This window comes from Sinocyclocheilus grahami, unplaced genomic scaffold (assembly GCF_001515645.1).
Source record: "Sinocyclocheilus grahami isolate Dianchi unplaced genomic scaffold, SAMN03320097.WGS_v1.1 scaffold217.1, whole genome shotgun sequence".
Classification (NCBI taxonomy): Eukaryota; Metazoa; Chordata; class Actinopteri; order Cypriniformes; family Cyprinidae; genus Sinocyclocheilus; species Sinocyclocheilus grahami.
In genome coordinates, this window is record NW_015505396.1 from 1,234,626 (window position 1) to 1,257,071 (window position 22,446).

Genomic DNA, 22,446 nt, shown 5'->3' on the forward strand with positions numbered 1-22,446 from the left:
TAACGATTCTAATGGATTCACAAGTTTCAAAATCAATGTTCTAAAGCAGCGGTTCTTAATACTGTTCCTCGCGTCCCCCTGCTCTGCACATGCTCTGCATCTCTCTCTCCCTCTATCTCTCATTCAGCTCAGCTCCAACAATGAACTGTTCCAATTATACACTTATTTTCACATAGCTATGTGAAGCGTTAAACATGGATGCGCGTGCATTTGCCGTACTGTATTAAAGCTTTAACCAGGATAAAACCGTATATTAAAACTAACATAAGCAGTAGCATTTACAAATAAATAACAGCATATCTAAAAGTATGAGACAACAACAAACAAAAAACATAGCCCTACCATTAAAAGGTTCTGCACGATCCACTTCAATAATATCCTCTGCTTCTCAATCAGGCTCAAACTGATAAGCGACATTAATGACGCCGTTGTTTACAATACAACCGGAGCACATGCCGCTGAGGTGAGGGGAGGGACTAGAGGCGGTTTAGCCAATCACAACACACTGGGCTAGCTAATTAATCAGAGCCCATCGCCTAAGCAGGAAATGATCAGCACGTTTCTCAAAGAAGGGACAGAGCGGTGTGGAATAAAGGTAAATTATGTAAAAAATATGTTTTTTTTAAAACTGAGAATTAACATGTTATACTGCACCCCATAAACACAATCAAGCCTAGAAAAAAACCAGTGAACCACCCCTTTAAAGATACTTTAAAAATGCAATTCATACACACAATGACCTGAACTCTGATGAGTACGTTTTAAATTTCTGAATTAAAATTCACATTAATATTTTTTCAGGGGGGGAAAAAAATGTCAGGGTGATACATCCTCCCTCACAATTTTTTATTTTCTTTTTGAAAATGCTTACATTGCATACACTCATGTATTCATGAATTCAATTCAGCAAGGATGTATTAAATACATTTATAATGTTACAAAAGATTTCTATTTCAAATAAAGGATGTTCTTTTGAACGTTTTATTCATTAAAAATAGTTGAGCACCAAATCAGCATAGTATGATTTCTGAAGGATCATGTGACACCGAATACTGAAATAATGGCTGCTGAAAATAATTACATGAATTACATTTCAAAATATATGAAAATAGAAAACAGTCATTTGTCTTTAGTATAAGAGGCTTATTTCAAAAACATAAAAAAATAAAAAGCTTACCGACCTATTTTGAATGGTAATGTAAACCCACTGAAAATAATATGCAAGTTTTTCAAAACTATGAAAGCAACATGAATACAAAGAGTACATATCTAGCTATGAACATGCTATGTGCATTTTCTTGGCTGCTGCTAAGCCATTGCTAGTTCGAAAGAGACAGAAGGAAGAAGGGACATCCCCTATGCTTAAAAAAATAAATATGAGTGCATTAATCAACAAGTTGGGTGACGTGACATGACATCAGGGTGGCCACGAACTTATCTTAAGGCGGGTCGAACCAAAGCATGTACCCCAGAGCACCTAAACACAGCAGCGGTAATCAAAGAGACACTCATTACTTCTGCTGCTGTTTGTCTCTCATTATTAAGCGAAAGAGCGGGAGGATCAAGAATAGCCACAGAGGGAGGGACAGAGGGGTTCTTTTTATGTGCAACTGTCTGCTTGGAGCAAAGGATGCTCCAGGTAAAGAGACAGGGATGTCACTGCCTTTCCCATGCCCTCAAGACAACATGGAGTGGGACAAAAACACAGAGTGCCCGATCACTGGAGGGGATCTTATCTCCTTTAAACGGACTTGGCTTTGTTTCCTCTGGAATAAAAGAGCTCATTACTGAGGCTGTGTTTTTCAAATGGCAGCCAAGTCCAGTCAGGACGAGTCTGCTCTGATGTGATCCAACTCATTCAGACAGCACACAGCCAAGTATCAACCACTGTAGATCTTTTCAACTTTGACCCTCTTACAATTACACTTTAAAGGCATCTTCAGTTCTAAATGATCTCAGTTCATCCAGCTGAGTTTATTTTGTATAAAAAGCACAAGGTTGTCAGTATTTGTTTTGTCACAATAATTGCGTTGTGGGAAATGAATTAGCAATCTTACTTATAGACCACTATTTATTTTTCTGCTGATTTGCATGATTGAGTTCAACAAAATCAATAAAAACTTTCCATCATGTACAGTTTTTCTCTCTCACAAAAACAGAAGTTATATCATTTATAAATATATAATTTAGAGATATATAATATATAATTTGAAAAATCTTGTCTTTAATATACTTGCGAAAATAACAAAAGCAGTCAAATGTCAAAAGTTTCGTTTTAATGATAAGACGTCTTCAAAATGGATCATTTAACTTACAACTTTGCAAAGGAGTGGAGAAATATGTTCAAATACTCCATTTAATATCAAACAACTTTCCATAAACACATTTGTCAAAAAATCTATAATTTTCTGTCACCCTTTGAATGTACAGTTGTAAAACACCCACAGATGTAGCAGAAAACATCTGGGTCATGTTTGCATTTTCTTCTGTCACTGGTAATAATTCATTATTTTATGCATAATTAGGCATAAAATAATGTCATTAGAAATAATTCACATGTCGAAATCGGCTGAGCATTGAACAAATAGTTGTAAACTGGCTCAGAGGAAGACAGGAATCATGTCTTTGTGGCAGTCTTCTGGTGATCAAAGGACAATACAAGACTTCCTCACCTTATGAATAAATGTTGAAAGCTAAAATGCTACAAAATGCACATATTTTGTGAGAAACCGATGTGCTAGAGAGAGAGAGACAAAAAAAAATTCAAAACAGAATCCCAAAATTAGTAAGAAAAAAAGTATTGGATTTTATTCAGCAAACATGGAAAATAATTTAGTTTCCTGGCTAAAGACTAGGCTAAACAAAGCAAAAGACTAAACAAAAGGCTAGAGCAGGGGTATATATATATATATATATAAAAAAACATATATACATATATAATAAAGCTTTTTTTTTTTTTTTTTTTCCTCGCTCTCTAATATCTTGATATCTTGCATTTTATGCCAAAATGCATTTTATTTTTCCCAAAATTCTGTGTTTTCCATTTGATTTGTTATGGATTCCGTGTTTTATGATTCAGTACAAATTTATCATAAAAAATGGTGTCTAGTGAAATTAATTAATAAAACTTATTTAATCAATCTTTTAAAATGTAATCAAATGAAAATCAATTTACAACAAAACATTGCATTTTTATTTTTTTATTTTATTTTATCAGACATGATGCTGAACAACAGAACTGTATAAATTAATAATAATAAAAAATAACTTGCTTGTATGATATTCCCTAAAAATAATAATATTATTATTACTTTGAGAATTGCATTGTAGTATACAGTTAGTAATATATTCAGTCAAATAATTTCAAGTTAAACCGGACTTTTATTTTGACGGTTTGTTGTGAAGGTCTTTCAGTTTTAGCTTTAGTTTCAGCGTGTATTTGACGGTATTTTTTCTCAAATGAAACGGCATAAAGCTGGTGAAGTGACTCAGAGCAGCTCTGAAGATGAAGTGCATGTGTTCATGTCCTCATATATTGAGACGCAGACGTTGAAAACACCGCTTTGAGTTTGTGTATCAGATGAAACTCCTCCACGCATTCACACAGAACATGCAGACTTATTAGTGACATGCACTGACTGGTTGCTGTAACATTTATTTCTGTTGTGATTAATACATATTGAGTAAAAATGTCCAGAGCTTATCATCATTATTAGGGGTGCTCCGATCAGGATTTTTGAGGCCGATCACGATCGCCGATCATAGAAAGCAGTATCTGCCAATACCGATCACCGATACCGATCTTTTTAAAGCCAAAAAGTCACGTGTTGACTGTGAAACACAGTAAACTTTAATAATATGCATTTATGGTGTAATTACTACATTTTCGTGTCAATCCATGTTCATATTTACTGCAAACAATGCACTGTTACTTTAATTCAGCGCTTGCAGCGCAGCAATAGACTCGTGCGGAAACGATCTCTGCACTGCTGCAGACGCACCGCTCCTGAACGCACTGTTGGACTGCAACCGTGTGCAGTGAACGCTTTAATCCGTTAACATGAGCGCGGAAAAAAAACGCACCACGTATGCACTGCAAACGGAGTAATGTGAACCTGGCATTATGTGCGTGCGCTGCGAGTGTGCATGAACGCACGGTCTCCAGGAGAGCGCACGATCGCTGAATGGTTACACACTGGCAAGAATTAAAAAGAAATGCAATTTATCAACTTTAGTGACACTGCCTCGACTGTGCAAGTGACAATTCCTGTGTCAACTGTGCAGCGTGCAGCTTGCTTATAGTGCAGACGCGATGTGTGGTGATTTGAAACCATCTGTGTATTTTGAGAGAGCGAGAAAGTGCGCGCGCGGTGATTCACTCACGCTGTTTGTGAAATTACATCTCACACAAGATTTTCAAATTACTTTATAAGTTATTTAATGAAGAAATATGAAGGTGAGTACCTCACCTTCAGCATTATAATTATTTCACCTGCGCAGGACAGAGACTGAGACGGTGCCGCTGCAGGTTGTGCCAAACCTCTCACGGCAGCGTCATCAGCTTGAGATCGTTTTTTTGAGATCTGCCTTTTTAGAGACCGCCGATCGATCATCCCAGCGTGATTATCGGCCGATAGTGATTGGTAGCCGATCAATCGGAGCACCCCTAATCATTATTAACATATATTTTATCATAATCTCGATATGATATCATTTATCGCCCGACTCTAATTTAGGCTATTTGTAGAACGTGCTTGGTGGGTGACTCAGAGACTCCATGCGGGCTACCAGGTGCCCACGGGTACCACGTTGGTGACCACTGGGCTAGAGGTTAGTCAACAGTCTCTTCCTCACAGCACAAAGCAAAGAACGTCAGTTAATTACTTTGCTATCACTTATCTCTCTCCACTTCTCTCAGAAAAAAGATAGGATCTCATTCCTGTCAGCTCCTGGGGGCAAGAGGTGACAAGCAATCAGCGTCCGGCACTACCTTCATCCAGGCAGCCATCAGATCTGTTCAGTCAGACTGTGGACAGACACATCATTAGGCCAGCAGAAAGGTTATTTTTAAGAATTTCCTGGGGGGGAACAAGCACTCACGCAACCTCATAACACAGCCCTCCAGAGTGCCGCAGTGTCCGAACAACCATCCGGAATATCACTGAAGCAGGGGACCACTTATGGATTCTCCCACCAACTCCACTTTTGTTTTAATGCTGAAGTCACTGATACACACATTGACACATACAGAGAATTCTTCATATACTTACTGTTTAAGAGAGGTTATCTATCCACATATTTTTATCTTTATTTAATTTTGTGTATTTTCTTTTCAGTTTAGTTTCAATTCGGTGAATAAATAATTTTAGTTTGTTTTTTGAAATAATGACTCATTTTATTTCTAATTCTGTTTAGTTTTTGTTCATCTTGTAGTGCCCTCTCTTGGTGTGTAGCACCTCCAGCTCTGCATATTCTTCCAGAACTGCTACATTTCAGTACAGATTAAGTACAGATTGTTTTGTAAACAAATGTAATGTGGCCTCAGCAAAGAGGCTGTTTACAGATAGGGCAAACCTTTCAGCAAACCAAAAGTTTACAAATGTGAAAAGGGAATTTACATAGAAGTCTTAAAGGCACAGTAGCAATTGCAAGGCCCTTTACACTCTACAGATAATGTACACAGTGTTGCATACCAGAAGAACTGTTTCACCGCTGAGCCTTTTTTTTAAATATTTTTTTTTGCTGAACTCAGAAAATGTTGACACTATAAAACAACTCATAAACATTTTTTATTCCACACAAAGGAATAGGTATACAAACAGCACATTCTACTTACCAAGTCTTACTGAATCTAGACTATTAAACAGTTTATAGCTATACTAGTGAATTAAGAATTAGAATAAGAAAACTGACATTTTAAAAGATGTATTGTTGAAGTCATGTGTGGGGTCTGTGGCTCAGCTGTGTGCATGTAGAGCCCTGCTGCAGAAATGGCCAGGAGCCCGTTTAAGTGTTTCACAGCTTTAATTGTTATCAGGGGTAAACACAGAGACAACTACATGCACACAGCAGGCCTACGTTAAACGACTGTTAAACGACATCAGTCAAACGGCAGGCCTAAAACTAGTCACACCATGTCACTGCAGTTCATCAGCACAAATAAAAACATTGTGCCTGACAGCTGTCAGTCCAATAGTGACGTCTGTGTAAATGCCCATTTCCCCTTGTGGCTGTTTAGACATGAAAGATTTCATAAAAATAGCCAAGTATGAAATTCTCTGACAACAAAAAGGTGACAGACTGATAAACATCATGCTCCAAACATTTCTCTTCTGCTAGCGACTCGTTGCAGTTCATCAGCACAAATAAAAACATTGTGCCTGACAGCTGTCAGTCCAATAGTGACGTCTGTGTAAATGCCCATTTCCCCTTGTGGCTGTTTAGACATGAAAGATTTCATTAAATAGCCAAGTATGAAATTCTCTGACAACAAAAAGGTGACAGACTGATAAACATCATGCTCCCAACATTTCTCTTCTGCTAGCGACTCGTCGTCGACAGATGAGACTTTGGTAATGTGGTTCTCCTGAGTGGCCATTACTTTGATAAACAGTTAAAGCAGCATTAGAGCTTGACATAAGGATCAATGAAAGGTGGGGTGGGTGTATGTGCGTGTTTACAACTATAGGATAACAAATCACTGTTTAAGAAAAACCTTCCACCAAGATGATGACAAGCAAACCCCCCCAAAGCAGTTTGAGGGGGCTGCACATGGTAATGCGCTCTACACTTACCTGTGCTGATTCCTGAGTTGGCAATGACTGTGGCATCACTCCATTGGTCAGCGCTGGACACAGAGTATGAGCGCTGATGCATCCCATCCGGCCGACTGTTAAACGACACCAGACTGATGCCACTCGCCATCTGAGACGCAGAAGAACTACTGGTCACAGAGCCTGCGGGAGAGACGCATGATAATTAATACACCATTAATATGATATACCCAATGCAACACATTTCCTGATTTGTTCTTGTCATCTGTAATGCCATATCGTTTTTGTTTGCATTATGGTGTACATTTAGAGTGTAGTTTTATTTTTGTTTTTTGCAAACTCGAGTTTTTATAATGTTAATAAATATATCTTTACAACATGCACAATGTATTGGCACTATACTGTTTATCAGCCAATATTAGAATTCATATTTTTTAAGCAGTATTGGTCAGTTATTTAATAATGTATGGTCATTTAAAAAATTTTAACATTTAGATTACATTTGTAATCATAATCAAAGTTTATATTAAAAAAATTATGAATAATTCAGTAAGGGGCTAGTTCTGTAATGTCAATGTGTATATTCTGTCAATAAAAGCCTATAATAAATGTGATTATATAAAGTGATTGTGTCTCTTCAGAAGACTTAGTTTAAACAGTTTACTGTAGATTGGATTACTTTTATAATGTCTTTATGAACTTTTTGAAGCTTACAATTGTGGCTACCTGGACTTTCAATGAATGGATGAGAGAATATAAAAAAAATCTCCATTTGTATTCGAAAAATGTTTGGAAATCTTAGCTTCATGTCATTTCAAAATCATAAGTAAATTATAATTTTTTTAATTTCGGGGTGAACTAACCTGTTAAATGTAATATGTAGCAAATCTACAATAAAAAAATATATATATATATATATATATATATATATATATATATATATTATACTGTATATTGTTGTGATGCATGTCATTAATTAGCATTTAAAATAATTACAATTTTAGCACTTTAATTTATTTAGACAAGACAGTATGCAATTTTAATACCATCCCCAACAAGAGAATGATTATCAACTTACTGATATTGACCAAAATTTTTATATCAATGCATCCCTAATTTTTTTTTTACTTCTAGGTGTCGTCTTCGCAATACTTTTTGTTAATGATAATACTAATAAGTGTAACTAGCACTCATGCACAAAACTTCTTGATTTGTTGTCATCGAGAAGCATAAATAGTGACATTAGATTACTCGAAGGTTAATTATCACCACCGTGAGGCATCATTAAACTGCAGAAGAGGTTCATCTGACTCACATGGAAATTAAAGTGGACATCATAGGAAGTCGCATTTAATCGCACTAATAAGATTTCACCACAGCTGAGCAGAAAAGAACGTGGGAGGGATATGATATGACGCGCACATACAGACTCAAACACTAACAACCATAAGGCTTCTGGGCTTACGAACAGAACAAATCTAACTTCAACAATTTAACAGTTTGTCCAATAGCAGTGAACAAAATGTAAATAACACTGATTTGATGATACCACTTGCTCTAGCTACAGTCACACACACACAGAAAATAAAAAAATTAAAATAAAAAAGGGGGTTCAGTAAATACTCTCTGTTTTTTTTAATATGTTGTTATTGTTGCAAAAAGGTGTACCCACAGGCCTCCACTGGACCGTTGCAAACTCGACTGAATGAAATGTCACGACTCAATTTAATCTCCATTGTAGCGGATAAATCAGACGGCAGCACCTTTGGGTAAATGGCAAAAGCTGATCATACTTCAGGAGAGCCCTGATAACCTACATTTTTACATCAGTGGTTGTCTGGAGGAAAATAAACACTATGTATGTATGAGGGCAGATAAGGATCTACGCACACACACACACACACACAGCATAAGAACAGCAGTTTGTGAAGATATACTATAATGGATTTGGTGCATAATTGGAGCTCTCAAAAAAAAAGAGATGTTAAGACCAAAGGAATAAGAGGTGCATGTGATCACGCCGCTGACCCAGCCCTATAGTCAAATACTCGACTCACAAAAGCTTCACTGCCTTACCACTGTGAATTATCTCTCTTTTCTCCTCTACCGCTCCCTCCCTCCTTCCATCATTCTCTCTCTCCCTCTCATTAGTGCTCATTTCGGACTTGACTGACTGGAGAACGAGCGCTGATTGCATTAATATTCATGACAATAATTAGTACATGTATTATGGGTCACTGAATATTCATGCTATTAGTTTGGTCCTCCTGGTGCTGTGTGTGTGTGTGTGTGTGTGTGTGTGTGCATCCAAGAAGGGTCTTTAACACTCCTTGGGGGGCTTAAGGATTGTTGATCCAATGAGTGTTACACGAATAACTAAACAATAACTTAATTGTTTAATTCTCTACTAATGAAGACCGCTTCTTAGGCCTATTATATTGACATTAAGATACTTTTATAATACATGTGTTTCCTTGGAAAGAACTTACTAAAACAATGTAAGGAAATGTTTTGTATTATTTCTAATATGTATTAAGTATTAGAATTAATTACTTTAATTTATACTAAATTAAATATATTGTATTATCCACTTTGTCCAGTGTGTGGTCACAGATATGTTGGAGGCTATTTTCTCAGGCCATAGGCAGGGGAACACCCTGGATGGATGAACAGTATGTATTTTATTACATAAAATAAAAATGAAAATTACACTTCATAATTTATATTATTATGTAATTTTGATATATCACTATATTATATTACATAATTAAAAAAAAACAAAAAACAAAAAAAACAAAGCAAGATCATGTTTCATGGATAGTCAGTATATTTTATTATATTAAATAATTTATATAATTATCAAATTTTTGTTATATTATTTTACATTATTATCCGATTTTGTTTAATACAAAATACATAAAACAAAGCAAAGTAAAGCCAAAAAAAAAAAAAAGACAAGACAAGACAATATCATGTTACCTGGTGTCTGTCCAAGCTGCAGGTTACTCATGTCCTTGGTCAGCCCATTGGTTTTGGGACTGGGGGCCGCACATGTGGAGATGGCCCTGGGGGGCCTCTTCCCTGGAACCTTCACTGTAGTCCGAAGCAGGTCGATCTCCTTCCCATGAACATTCTGCATATAATCCTTTAGTAAAAATGACAAAAGGATTACTACAACAGCATTGGACACTCTGGATGAAAAGTGTCTACTAAATTTATTTTGTCAGCACACAGTTAATTCTGTCCACCCTCTGGAGGTGAAGAAATCAATATTAATGTATTTAATATTCACAGTGAAGTGCAGAAAATCAGCCGTTTAGATCACTACTTCTTCTTCTGAGCTTCTTTTTCCTCTTCTGCGGATCACAGCATGCCATCGCAGCATGTGTTTGGCTTCTGACTCCGTTGTCTGGATTTGCGCGTGGCTTTGCTTGCATTGATGATGAAAGTTACTCAATGCTAATAGGGATGCAATTACCAGCCGCAAGCTGTTGGCCCGCCACTCCTGAAGGGCTCTCCTGTGGCTTGTTAAACCGTGTTGAGAGCTCTTGGCTTTGAATTGCCCTTTTGTTGGCCTCTAGTGAGGGATGGACATGTTATGCTCTTGCAGTACACCGACTATACACAGAGATTCTCAGGTCTTTGTGTTGTTTGATTGGCACTCAGCTGATGTATGGCAGTTCCGGGTGGTACGCTCTCCCTCTCAAAGCCTTGCTCCTGCTCATTAAGGCGAAAGACTCCACGAAGCTGCTCTATTGAAGAACATATGTTATTGCGTTTCAGGTAGGACATACACTCCGGGGACTGGTCCATAAGTAACTCTTGATTTAAAATAAAGGACGAGCAAACCACTTGAGGGATTTAGTTAAGGGAGTTGAGTGCTCAAATGTGAACAGTTGATGAAAGGATCATCATCTGGCCACTTCAGGGGCAGACGTGCATTTAAAATTGATGCTCCACATCGATGAATCTATCAAATCGCACTGTGCTAAATCATAATCACGTAATGTTTAACAAAAAAGTGCAAGTTTAATGAAACGCACAATAGTTAAAAAAAAAAAAGATTACATAAAGTTGTGGCGTGGTTGTAATGGATGTGAACATGGATGAGTTATTTGGGATTTTTTCCCTCATTAATTAGGTTGCATCTATTGCCATCCACTTAATCAGCTGCATTAATGTGATTTCTTTTTCACATAGTTGAGCAATTAAGAGCCCTGATTGAGTTTCATCCTATTAGCCTCCGCAAACATTCTAATTGATGCCTGTGTAGCAGACACCTGCTGATGAGAGGAACCTGTTCACAGCCAAAGGGAGGAGGGGGACCATACATCATGACGCACACTTCCTTTAATTCACCCAGATGAGCTGGCTGGACTAAAATCTGTCAATGTGTCAGGAGGGCATCTAACCGAGCGATGGGTCTGAAAGGGTTCAGATAACAGAAAATCTAAATATAAGAAAAAAAATGTAGTTGACCATATAATTAAGCAAACTTTTAAAAACAGAGGGGGAAAAAGGCACTTCCCATATCTTATCTACCATATCCATTTTTTGTCACAAATTGTGATTTTTTTTCTCATCCCCAAACAATAAATAAAATAACTTTACTTTAAAAAGTTGAAAAATTTAAATTCTTCTGAAAATCTATTTAATCAGCATTTTCAAGCTTCAAAAAGTACATACAAACAGCCAAAACAAGTCTATCATCATTTCTGTCCATTTTTTGTCCATCCGGACCGTTCGATTCATATGGATTATATGAATCGAGTGGTCTGGATGGACAAAAAAATTACAAAAATGATGATAGATTATTAAAAACATCTGCACTACACATGAGGATGAGTAAATGAAAAATCCCTTTAATAAGTAAATCTATAATAAATAATATAATGTATTATATATTATATTATTTATTATATATTATATAATATATAATACAGCAGCAACAGCAATTTAGACATTATCATTTTGGTCTATATCTAATTTATACCAATAAACTAATTTAGGCCTATACTGGCCTGAACTTGACAAAACACAGGCTACAACAGAAATGACCAGATATTTACAGTAAAACTAAAATCAGTGATGACTGGTTATCTATTTACTGGTTATCTATTTTTTATTTAATTGTGAAAACATTTTCAATTTTAAGTCAAAATCTGTAATACACTTAAGAAGTTACCATTTCATTGTTTACTAAAGTTAAGTTTAGTTGTAACACTTGGTATTTTTAATAAGGTATTTACTATTTTTTTGCTTTCATAATGTGAAAAAGAGAACAGACACTGTGGTATGTATATATGTCTGTCTATCTATCTATCTATAATCTATCAAAATGACAGAACATTTACAAAATTCAGTAAATGAACATAAAACTTTAAAGCCATACCCTCACTACAATTTGTTTTGTGTGGTGAATTTTTGGTTGTAGAGAGCATGAGATAAAAAAATAATATAATTCAAAGTTTTTGCATGGACATATTGCAGATTTGTTCATTTAAATCATAAAAAGGCAGTTTTATGATTTAAATGAACAAATCTGCAATATGTCCATGCAAAAACTTTGAATTATATTATTTTTTATCTCATGCTCTCTACAACCAATAATTCAGTTCTTGTTCAGAGTGCAAGGTCTGACTACATGCTATCCATATCGTTTCTTTTTTTTATTTAATTTAATATCTATTTATTCTAGACAGTATCTTTCATATGCATTTGAGATGCCAAACGCACTTTGGAATTGGTTAGCACTAACAATAAGGTCTGATTACACTCCAAAAAAAGATCCAGAGAAGGAAAACAACCAATTGAATTTTTGGTTGTAGAGAGCATGAGATAAAAAAATAATATAATTCAAAGTTTTTGCATGGACATATTGCAGATTTGTTCATTTAAATCATAAAAAGGCAGTTTTATGATTTAAATGAACAAATCTGCAATATGTCCATGCAAAAACTTTGAATTATATTATTTTTTATCTCATGCTCTCTACAACCAATAATTCAGTTCTTGTTCAGAGTGCAAGGTCTGACTACATGCTATCCATATCGTTTCTTTTTTTTATTTAATTTAAAATTAAAATTAATTTTTTATCTATTTATTCTAGACAGTATCTTTCATATGCATTTGAGATGCCAAACGCACTTTGGAATTGGTTAGCACTAACAATAAGGTCTGATTACACTCCAAAAAAAGATCCAGAGAAGGAAAACAACCAATAAAAGATGGCCATTTCCATTGGTGTGTGGGCAAACAGGTCATCCGAGTTGATGATTATGACGAGCCATTACAGCGTTATATTACACATCAACCACGTCAGCCATGTGCAAACAGATGAGTCGATAATTAAGGACAAGACAGTGTCATCAGACACCATGCTTACTGAGGCGGACACAATAATCCGTTAAACGTCAGTGAAAAGAACATAAAAAAAACCTGGATGTTACAGTGACGGGTGAACAAAGAATAATAACAACATTAACAGGGCAGGACCAATAAGATGAGGAGAAAGACAAATACAATACAGGTGTACTGGCGGTGTGTGTGTGTGTGTGTGTGTTGGTACTCACATGCAGACTAGGATGATATGTGAGGACTCCGTTGTCACAAAGTGTGACATATTTCTTCTTCCACTCTTTGTTCAGTGACTTGCCGCTTCTTTTCAGCAACATGCCCTGATACACAAAGACAGAAATACACAGTCGATTCATCATTACCGAATATTAACAGTATTCATTTATTATTGTCTCTCATAAATATTGTGAACAACACAGCATCATGGTCTGAAAAATTGTTTAGAAAATGCTTTATAGAGTGAAAGAAGGTTAAAACTGTCTGTGGTTCATAAAGTATCTCCCAATTTTCACACACACACACACACACACACACACACAAAACACTCAATTATTTTGTACTCAAGTGAACAGAAAGTTTATTTGCATAGTTTGAGGAGAGCGAGGGAAAAAAACACACTGTGAGCTAGCTACACATGCAAATTGGCCTTCGAGTGTTAGCGAGCACATTAGCACTATGACACGAGCACTAACCTTCCTCTCCTACGCACATCAGTGGCGGCTGACTGCCCATTTAAGGGTCCGGCCGCCCACACCTCATTTCAGCCAAATTCATTAGGCAAGAAGGGAATAAAACTGTCCGCTGATTGGCAATTACGCTGCTGCGGCGGCGTGTCACTTCGCTGGACTTGTTAAACATTAATGCGCAGACAGGACGGATAATAATAGATTTCTTGCTCTGGCTGCCACGGAGCCTTCAACAGCAGAGCCGACAAGTTTCTGTCACTCGCTGCCTATTTCTCTTCTTGCTGTTTTTGTCTCAGTCACTCCACAGCCTGAATTTTCATAAAAAAATGCAACAATCCCTAACAGTCACACACTGTTAAGCTGGCCTAATTATGTGGTAATTGGTATCTAAACTCAAACTAAGGGGGGAAAAAATATGTACCGAAAGGAGTGATAGTGAAGTACATTTGAAAATGTAGTTTTCCGAGGCTGAAAACATGTAAATAATAAACTTCATCTTGTCAATGTCAATCTTTAAATTACAGTAGAGATTTTTTTTACTTTTTCACAGCATGTAGCAGAAATTGAAATTTGACTTTTTTAGATGTAATGCAAATTTTTGTCTGAATACTTTCCGTACCCACTGTATATATATATACACACAAGTCAATGGCAGACTTCTCTCTCCTGACGCATGTAAAATAGAAGAAAAGAAAAAGGAAAATTTTGTCACGACTTTCATAACATTAAGACATCAAAATAATATTATAATATATTTGTATATAATTTTAATAATATATTTAACATGACTATAAATATGAATTTCTATTATCAAATTTAGTGATTAAAAGAGGTTTTAACAGCATGGGATGGAATGGGAATAAAATAAAAATTTAATTTGTAAGACCTTTCAGAATATTAAATACTAAAAAAAAAAAATGTTTTTTTTTTAGTGCAACAGTGTATTGGATACTTGAAAGTTACACCTGATTTTTGTGGAAAGCCAATAAAAACATTTTTAAAAAAGACTGAAGAGCACCAAATGACAATAACAACATTTTGTGACACTGCATCTGTCGCTCAGAGACCGTGTAAAACTTTCTAAATAGAAATGTAAATAAAAAATAATAAAAGTGCATTTTATTTTTGATCATGTGCTCTAGTATGATTTTTAAATTGTTTTATTTCATATATGTTGTGGAACCTTTCTGAGATCAGCCTGGCTTCGTGTGACATATATGCTCGTTCTAAGATCAGCTGGGTTTTAGTTAATGAGGCCTGTAACTGTTCTGAGATCAGTCTGGCCCTGGGTGATGGAGATTTACGTGTGGGAGGATGTTCCCTTAGGTCAGACTGCACGTCTGTACACTCTAGACCCAGTATTCAAGACAAGAGAAGAGCGCTTCCTGGGGGAAATAACAACAGGCTCTCCTGCTGAGTGGTAAACACAAGTTGACGAGCTTTTTAATTTCCTAACAAGGGTGTTGCCGCTAGCGGCCCATCTGTCACATAGGGTGAATATCCATTACTTCATTAACTAAGACTGAGATGTGTGAATGTGTGTGTTTGTGTGTGAGGCCCAGGGATATAAAAAAAAGCAAAAATGAAAGGGGGTAAGAAAGAGAAAGAAAGGGATGGACAGATTGAGAGCGAAAAAGAAGATGATCTTTAAATGAGGGTGTATGTGTGGGGTCTCTCCAGGCATGGTGTATTGGGCAGGTAGCTGCCTCAACCTGCTTTGGATCTAGGTATATTAATTTTGCACATCCATCGGGAAGATGACAAGCGATCATTCAGCAGGAGAGGCTAACTGAACGCCACGTCACTTCTCTGATGGGAGTAATCATTCATTATTTAAGGCCTGGGTCGGTGACACCCTGCTTGCCTCTATTTTACCCTCCCCTGGTTGACAACCTGCAAGGTCTTGTAATGTTGCAAACAGGGGACATTTCCTACTCACTACAAACCAGTTGCATAAACATAGCTGCTATGTTAAAGGGTTAGTTCACCCAAAAATGAAAATTAGCCCACAAATTACTCACCCTCAAGTCATCCTAGGTGTATATGACTTTCTTCTTTCAGACGAATCCAGTCGGAGTTACATTAAAAATTGTCTCTGATCTTTCAAGCTGTTTAATGCCACTCAGTGGGTGTTGCATGCATCAGTCCAAAAGTAGTCAAATAAAAAGCGCCCATCTATAAAAAAAGTGTCTCACACGGCTCCGGGGGGTGAACAAAGGCCTCCTGTACCGAATCGATGTGTTTTTGTAAGAAAAATATCAATATTCAAAATGTAATAATCACTTTAATGTAGCTTGCACCAACAGTCCTACACGGAAGCAACTCTGGGCGGATGACGTATGAGTTCAGCGCTGCGCATGTGCCGGTGAGTCTAGAGAAAACCAATGTTTGTTAACAGGAGCAAAGGAAGCAAAGTTTCCTTACTTTAGCAAAGGAAAACCAGTCTCCTCTTGGCTTATATCGAAATCCTCTGACATTCTTCTTTACAAATCCTTGTTTTGTACTTCTAATAAGTGACCGGTGTTTTGTTTTGATCTCTCCCCTGTGCTTCCGCGTTCGTCACTTCTGAGAGACGCATACACAAAGCCAACCTCATACGTCATCCACCCAGAGTTGCTTCCGTGTATAACTGTTGGCGCAAGCTACATTAAAGTGATTATTACGTTTTGAATATGGATATTTTTCTCACAAAAACGCATTGATTTGCTACAGGAGGCCTTTGTTCACCTCCCGGAGCCGTGTGAGACATTTTTAATGGATGGGCGCTTTTTATTTAACTTCTTTTGGACTGATGCATGCAACACCCGCTGAGTGGCATTAAACAGCTTGAAAGATCAAAGACTAATTTTAATATAACTCCGACTGGATTCGTCTGAAAGAAGAAAGTCACATACACCTGACTTGAGGGTGAGTAATTTGTGGGCTAATTTTTCATTTTGGGTGAACTAATCCTTTAAGACTGTGTCTTAAGAACTAGTTTGACCAACTAGTAGCTAGCCAAGAGGTAATCAGACCTACGTTTTGGATTCAAATTACACCATTCTCCCTTTTTATAACTGACTTTAAAAAGTTATGACCAGTCTTAATGAAAAAAAAATTAGATGACTAACTTTTTAAGATTAGTCTAAGTCTAACTGCAGTAACTGTGGACTTTAGTGGAATGCCAATAATACAGTGATTAAATCATCCAATAAAGCACAACACTAAAGAGCACGAATAAATAACTAGATGAAGCTTGATAAACTCTGATGTTGGTTTGACAAAGTCTTGTCTGAAATTTTTTAAATAACAAACGTTTGAAGTTGCACCAAAAACTGTCTAACCATGTTGGACTACTTCAGACTGCTAAAAAAACACTCTAGCAGTCCTTCACTATGTTTTAACATGTTGCTAGAAATAGCCTAGTTTTATCTCATTGTTATAGGGATGCACCGATACCACTTTTTCCAGTACTCGCCCGATACGATACTTTTATTTTTGGTACTTGCCGATACCGAGTACCGATATTTTTATTGCATTTGTACATTTTTAAAATATTAGGTACAGAAACCAAAAGGGTATGTATAATGTTAGTTGGTTAACTTCATTTATCAAATAGATAGTCAAACCAAAATTTATTCAGACACCTTCAACATTTCTCACATTATATTCGCTATAGTTTAGAAAATGGTAACTGTAATCACGCGCTTTGCTGTAATAATGCAGGGAACCACTCGTTTAAATCTCCTAACTGTGATATTTTCATAAATAGAAGCCGCGTTTTTTTCATCTGAAACGTGCAACGATTTATATTCCAAAGCCTCTCATATAATGCAGAAACACTCAAGCAAGCAAAACACGCGCAACGCGCACACATATTTGTACTGATGCAGAATGAGAGGGACAAGTACAGTCAAACGCATTTCACACAGGCTGCTAGATTGACTTTCGCCTGAAAGTCGTGTATGCCCAAGGTTGAAAATAAATTATGTTTATAGTGAATGCCCCTATGAATGGTTTTATTTTTACGATTTCATTTTAATCCAAATGATGCGTGTGCTAAGTGAGTGAACATCAAATATCACGCAACAGAATTGCTCTCTCTCTCTCTCTCTCTCTCTCTCTCTCTCTCTCTCCCTACCGTTAAGTGACTTGTGCATTGTTTTACTTACTTGTTTTTGACATATCCGACCGAACTACAAACTTTCCTGTGATGTCTGTGAGAAAGATATATTCACTCGACAAGCTCGCGCATCTGCGCCGCCGTGCACTCAATCCACTCAGCTCGCTCTGCTTATCAGCTCACGCACATCAGCTATACAGGGCGTTAATACTGAATGTTTAACATTATATTCATTGCATACATATACTTCGTAGTAGACATCCTTTACTCCATTCTGCTGTCTGTTGTTCTGTTGTCGGTGTTTCTTTGTCTGAATATGGCACTTATCACATGCTGTGTGGTATCGGCGTTTGGTATCGGGGCATTTTAACGAGTACAGGAGACCAGTATCGGTATCGGTACATCCCTTACATTGTTATCATGTTTTAGCACGCTGCTGGCATGTTTTAACATTTTGCTAGCATGATGTAATATTTAGCTAACATATGGCCTGTTTTGTTACATTTGAACATTTTTTGTTAGCATGTTTTAGCATGTTTCTAACATGTTTATTATGTTACTAGCATGGTTTAGTACACTAATAGCATGTTTTAACACATTGCTAATATGAGGTAACATGTTGCTATCATGTTTCTAACTCTGTTGTTCTGTTGTCGGTGTTTCTTTGTCTGAATATGGCACTTATCACATGCTGTGTGGTATCGGCGTTTGGTATCGGGGCATTTTAACGAGTACAGGAGACCAGTATCGGTATCGGTACATCCCTTACATTGTTATCATGTTTTAGCACGCTGCTGGCATGTTTTAACATTTTGCTAGCATGATGTAATATTTAGCTAACATATGGCCTGTTTTGTTACATTTGAACACATTTTTTGTTAGCATGTTTTAGCATGTTTCTAACATGTTTATTATGTTACTAGCATGGTTTAGTACACTAATAGCATGTTTTAACACATTGCTAATATGATGTAACATGTTGCTATCATGTTTCTAACTTGTTTTACTAGCATGTTTGCTGTCATGATTTAGCACATATGCTAATATTTTGCTAACATTCGTTTAGCACATTACTAGCACGTCCTACGCTAGTTGCTAAAATTTATTTTTTTCAGAGCTTTGATCATCAGATTTGCAAAAAATCGTAAATCCGATCAGTTATAAAAGCCTGAAGGTCTTACCAAAGTTTAGTGATCACATCTTGAATGCTCTATGCCATTTATTATTATTTATTTTTTTTTTTTTTACAAATATTGGTCTCAGAAGAAGCAGCATCAGTTACAACAGTAGATCACTATATACTGCTGTTCAAAAGTTTGAGATCAGTAAGATTTTTAAAGTGTTTTAAAGAACTTCTGTTCATCATGGCTGCATTTATTTGACCAAAAATACAGGAAAAACAGTAATATTGTAAAATATTATTACCATTTAAACAATGGTTTTCTATTTTAATATACTTTAAAATAGAATTTCTGTGATCCAAAGCTGATTTTTCATCATCATTACTCCAGTCTTCAGTGTCACATGATCCTTCAGAAATCATTCCAATATGGTGATTTATTATCAATATGGGAAACAATTGTTCCAATATTTTTTTCAGGATGATTTAATGAATAAAGTTAAAAAGAACAGCATTTAAAATAGACATATTTTCAAACAATATAAGCCTTTATCATCACTTTTTATCAATTTAATCCTTGCTGAATAAAAGCATCCACAAACTTTTGAACGGTAGTGTATAAATAAACGCTTTTTTTAAACTTTCTATTATTTAAAGAATCCTGAAAAAAAGTATCACAGGTTCCAATAAAATATTAAACAGCACAACTGTTTAAATATTGATAATAAATCAGCATATTATAATGATTTTTAATATAATAATAATAAAATAATAATAATATTTCACAATATTACTGTTTTGTTTCTGTATTTATGCACAAATAAATGCAGCCATGATGAGCAGAAGAGACTTCTTTAAAAAACATTACAAATCTTACTGATCCCAAACCTTTGAATGGCAGTGTATGTAAAGTCAACATAAGTAAGACAAAGCAAAGACAGATTTTTTTCTTGGAAGGAAAATAGCCTGAACAGAGTAAGCGTCAATTACAAATAAACTTCACGAGCAAACAAAAGCCTCTAATCTGTGCACACTTCCATTAAAAGATGTGCCGATGTGCTCTTATCAGTGTGTTATCCTCTTCTTTCAGCTCTTCTCATTTCTTCCATCTTCTATAACAAAAGGAGAGGTTAACTGGGAGATGAATGCAAATTGTGGCATGGGTGTGGACAGAGTCAGTATGGTGGACAGGATCCGTCTCCTATGAGTCAGCACCGGACAGCCGCTTAACAAAGGGTTGGGTGTTTGCCCACGCTGGCCTTATTGTTCTTGGGCACTCCAGAGAGAAGGGTGCTAAATTAAGTGTATCATCCCAACACTGGCCCGGTCACTGTGAGTGACTGTGTACGTGTGCGTGTACGAGAAAAGTGGGGCCACGTGAGTGACATGGCGTGAAAGCTGGAGGTCTTATATCGCTGTGGCCATCTGATCTGGCCGGTGCAGGCAGTGAGAGAACACTCCTCCCCAAAATACATTTATCATTTAACGACAGGCAGCTCTGGCAGACATTCTCTCACGCTGACAAACACACCTGAATTAGGCTAGAAATGAGAATATATCCTTAAATACACATAAGTGTAGAATTATCCGTGTTCTCTAGCACAGGTGTACTTATACGGGTTACAGAGGTACTTGGAAAGATTTTACTTTAAAAACGGCTACAAAACAGAAATTACAACCTAAAAAAAATTACAAAAAATATTTAATTTATAAAAAATATATATATTCCTCTACTATAAAATACATTCTTAAGTGTAATAAGAAATATTTTATGTCTATTTTGTACAGAGAATAAATTGAGTGGAAAACTATTGTGAACGCACTGTATCATGCAGATTATAATCTCTAGTTTTTTGTTTGATAAATATTTGTATGAAAATAAAGGACGTTTAGGAAAGAGTTATCTTCTTCAAATCTATGTCTTCATATAACTACACACCTGGCCATGTTAACTAATGCTCAGGAGACCAAATTTGATGAACAGACAGTAAAGACTGTAATGTGAGGTTCATCGTGGCTCTCAGTTTTAACAATAACACGTCAAGGTCATCAAGGAGCTTAATGAGTGGTTTAAACACTCCCCTGAAAGCTTAAACCAATCAAAGCCAATGGATACTGGCAACAAGAGATTAGCCAAATCTAAACAGAGAGCCCTGATTGATGTTTGTGTATTTGGTTAAATTATTTTCAAGCTAAAATTATACAGGGAAAGGAAAAGAAAAAACAAAGAAAAAATCTAATTTGCGGGAGGTTAGTGTGCATGACAAGAATGCCATCTTGGCCAAAATGGCTCGGAGCAGCGACAACCTTTCCCTGGGAAATGATATTTTTCCAATCCCACAGAAGGCGGATCATGTCACACTCGTTAAAGGCTTGATAGCAGGTCTTTAATATTCACCGTCTTAATTAGGGCTGCAGTTAATTTCATTAAATTCTTTCGGTGCTAAATGAAGCAGATTATGAGACATCTTTTATTGCGAAGCGTGAAATTACAGCCTGCCCGCTGCCAATGGCAGGGCCAAGCTAATGAATTACAGGGTAAATAACACCCGAATTAACCATCCAATTTAACTCCTTACAAAGCACCCCTGCTCTGAGGGGGCAGAACTTCGTCAAACGTGCACAGCTCAGTGCTCATCTACGCACCAGAACATGCAATTACAGCCATGATACTAATTTCCCTTTATGATGAGGAGAGACGTTTCAGTGCCATTGTATTTCTTAAACGGAAATTTTAAAAAAGAGCAATGCACAGTAAAACATAATGTGTGAAAAGTTTTACTCTGCACCACTAAACAAATATTCAAAATGTTTAATCTTGAGCATTGAGAACACATCGGCTAGGATGAGAAGTGGATAGAATAGAATAAATCAGGCACTGGCAGAAAACAACTGTGATGGAAATCAAAGACAACAATAGTAACTAACTAACAAACTAAATAGTTACAATAATAGTAAATATTCAAACCAAACGATTTTCAACATGAAACAGTAATCAGTGATTCCTGGATAAATGACCATTTTGTTCTTTCTAGAGAATAAAAAACATACAGTACAACCAGTGTAGTCTGCTTCCCGAATGAACCAACCAATTCCTAACTGACTCTTATGAGCAGATTCTTTTAAATGAATCAAGAAACATACTGAATGACCACTGTTGTCCGATTCCTGCACAAATGACTTTTATGATCCAGTTCTTTTCACTGAATCAAACAATACACTATGCTTAGTGTACCTAGTTTGCGAGGCTTAAAGGTGAGGTAAGCGATTTTTCAAAAACGCTTTAGAAAACTTATTCGGGCCAACTAGCAAAACAAACTTGTCAATCAGCAGTAAGGGGCGTGTCTACTCATGATGTGGAGAAGAGAGTTCAGTGCACAGGACGGACATTAGCGAGCCGAGCGACAG

At 36.4% G+C, this 22,446-nt stretch overlaps 1 protein-coding gene across 1 annotated transcript in view; it reads right to left on the reverse strand.

Annotated features, from left to right (window-relative positions):
- LOC107596328 (arf-GAP with GTPase, ANK repeat and PH domain-containing protein 1-like) overlaps positions 1-22,446 on the reverse strand; it is a gene marked incomplete at its 5' end in the record, with an annotated part of 73,100 nt that overhangs the window by 34,930 nt on the left and 15,724 nt on the right. The window contains 3 exons of the mRNA XM_016287036.1: positions 6,795-6,956; positions 9,753-9,918; positions 13,346-13,450. Coding sequence (XP_016142522.1) covers positions 6,795-6,956; positions 9,753-9,918; positions 13,346-13,450 — 433 coding nt within the window. The remainder of the gene's footprint in view (positions 1-6,794; positions 6,957-9,752; positions 9,919-13,345; positions 13,451-22,446) is intronic.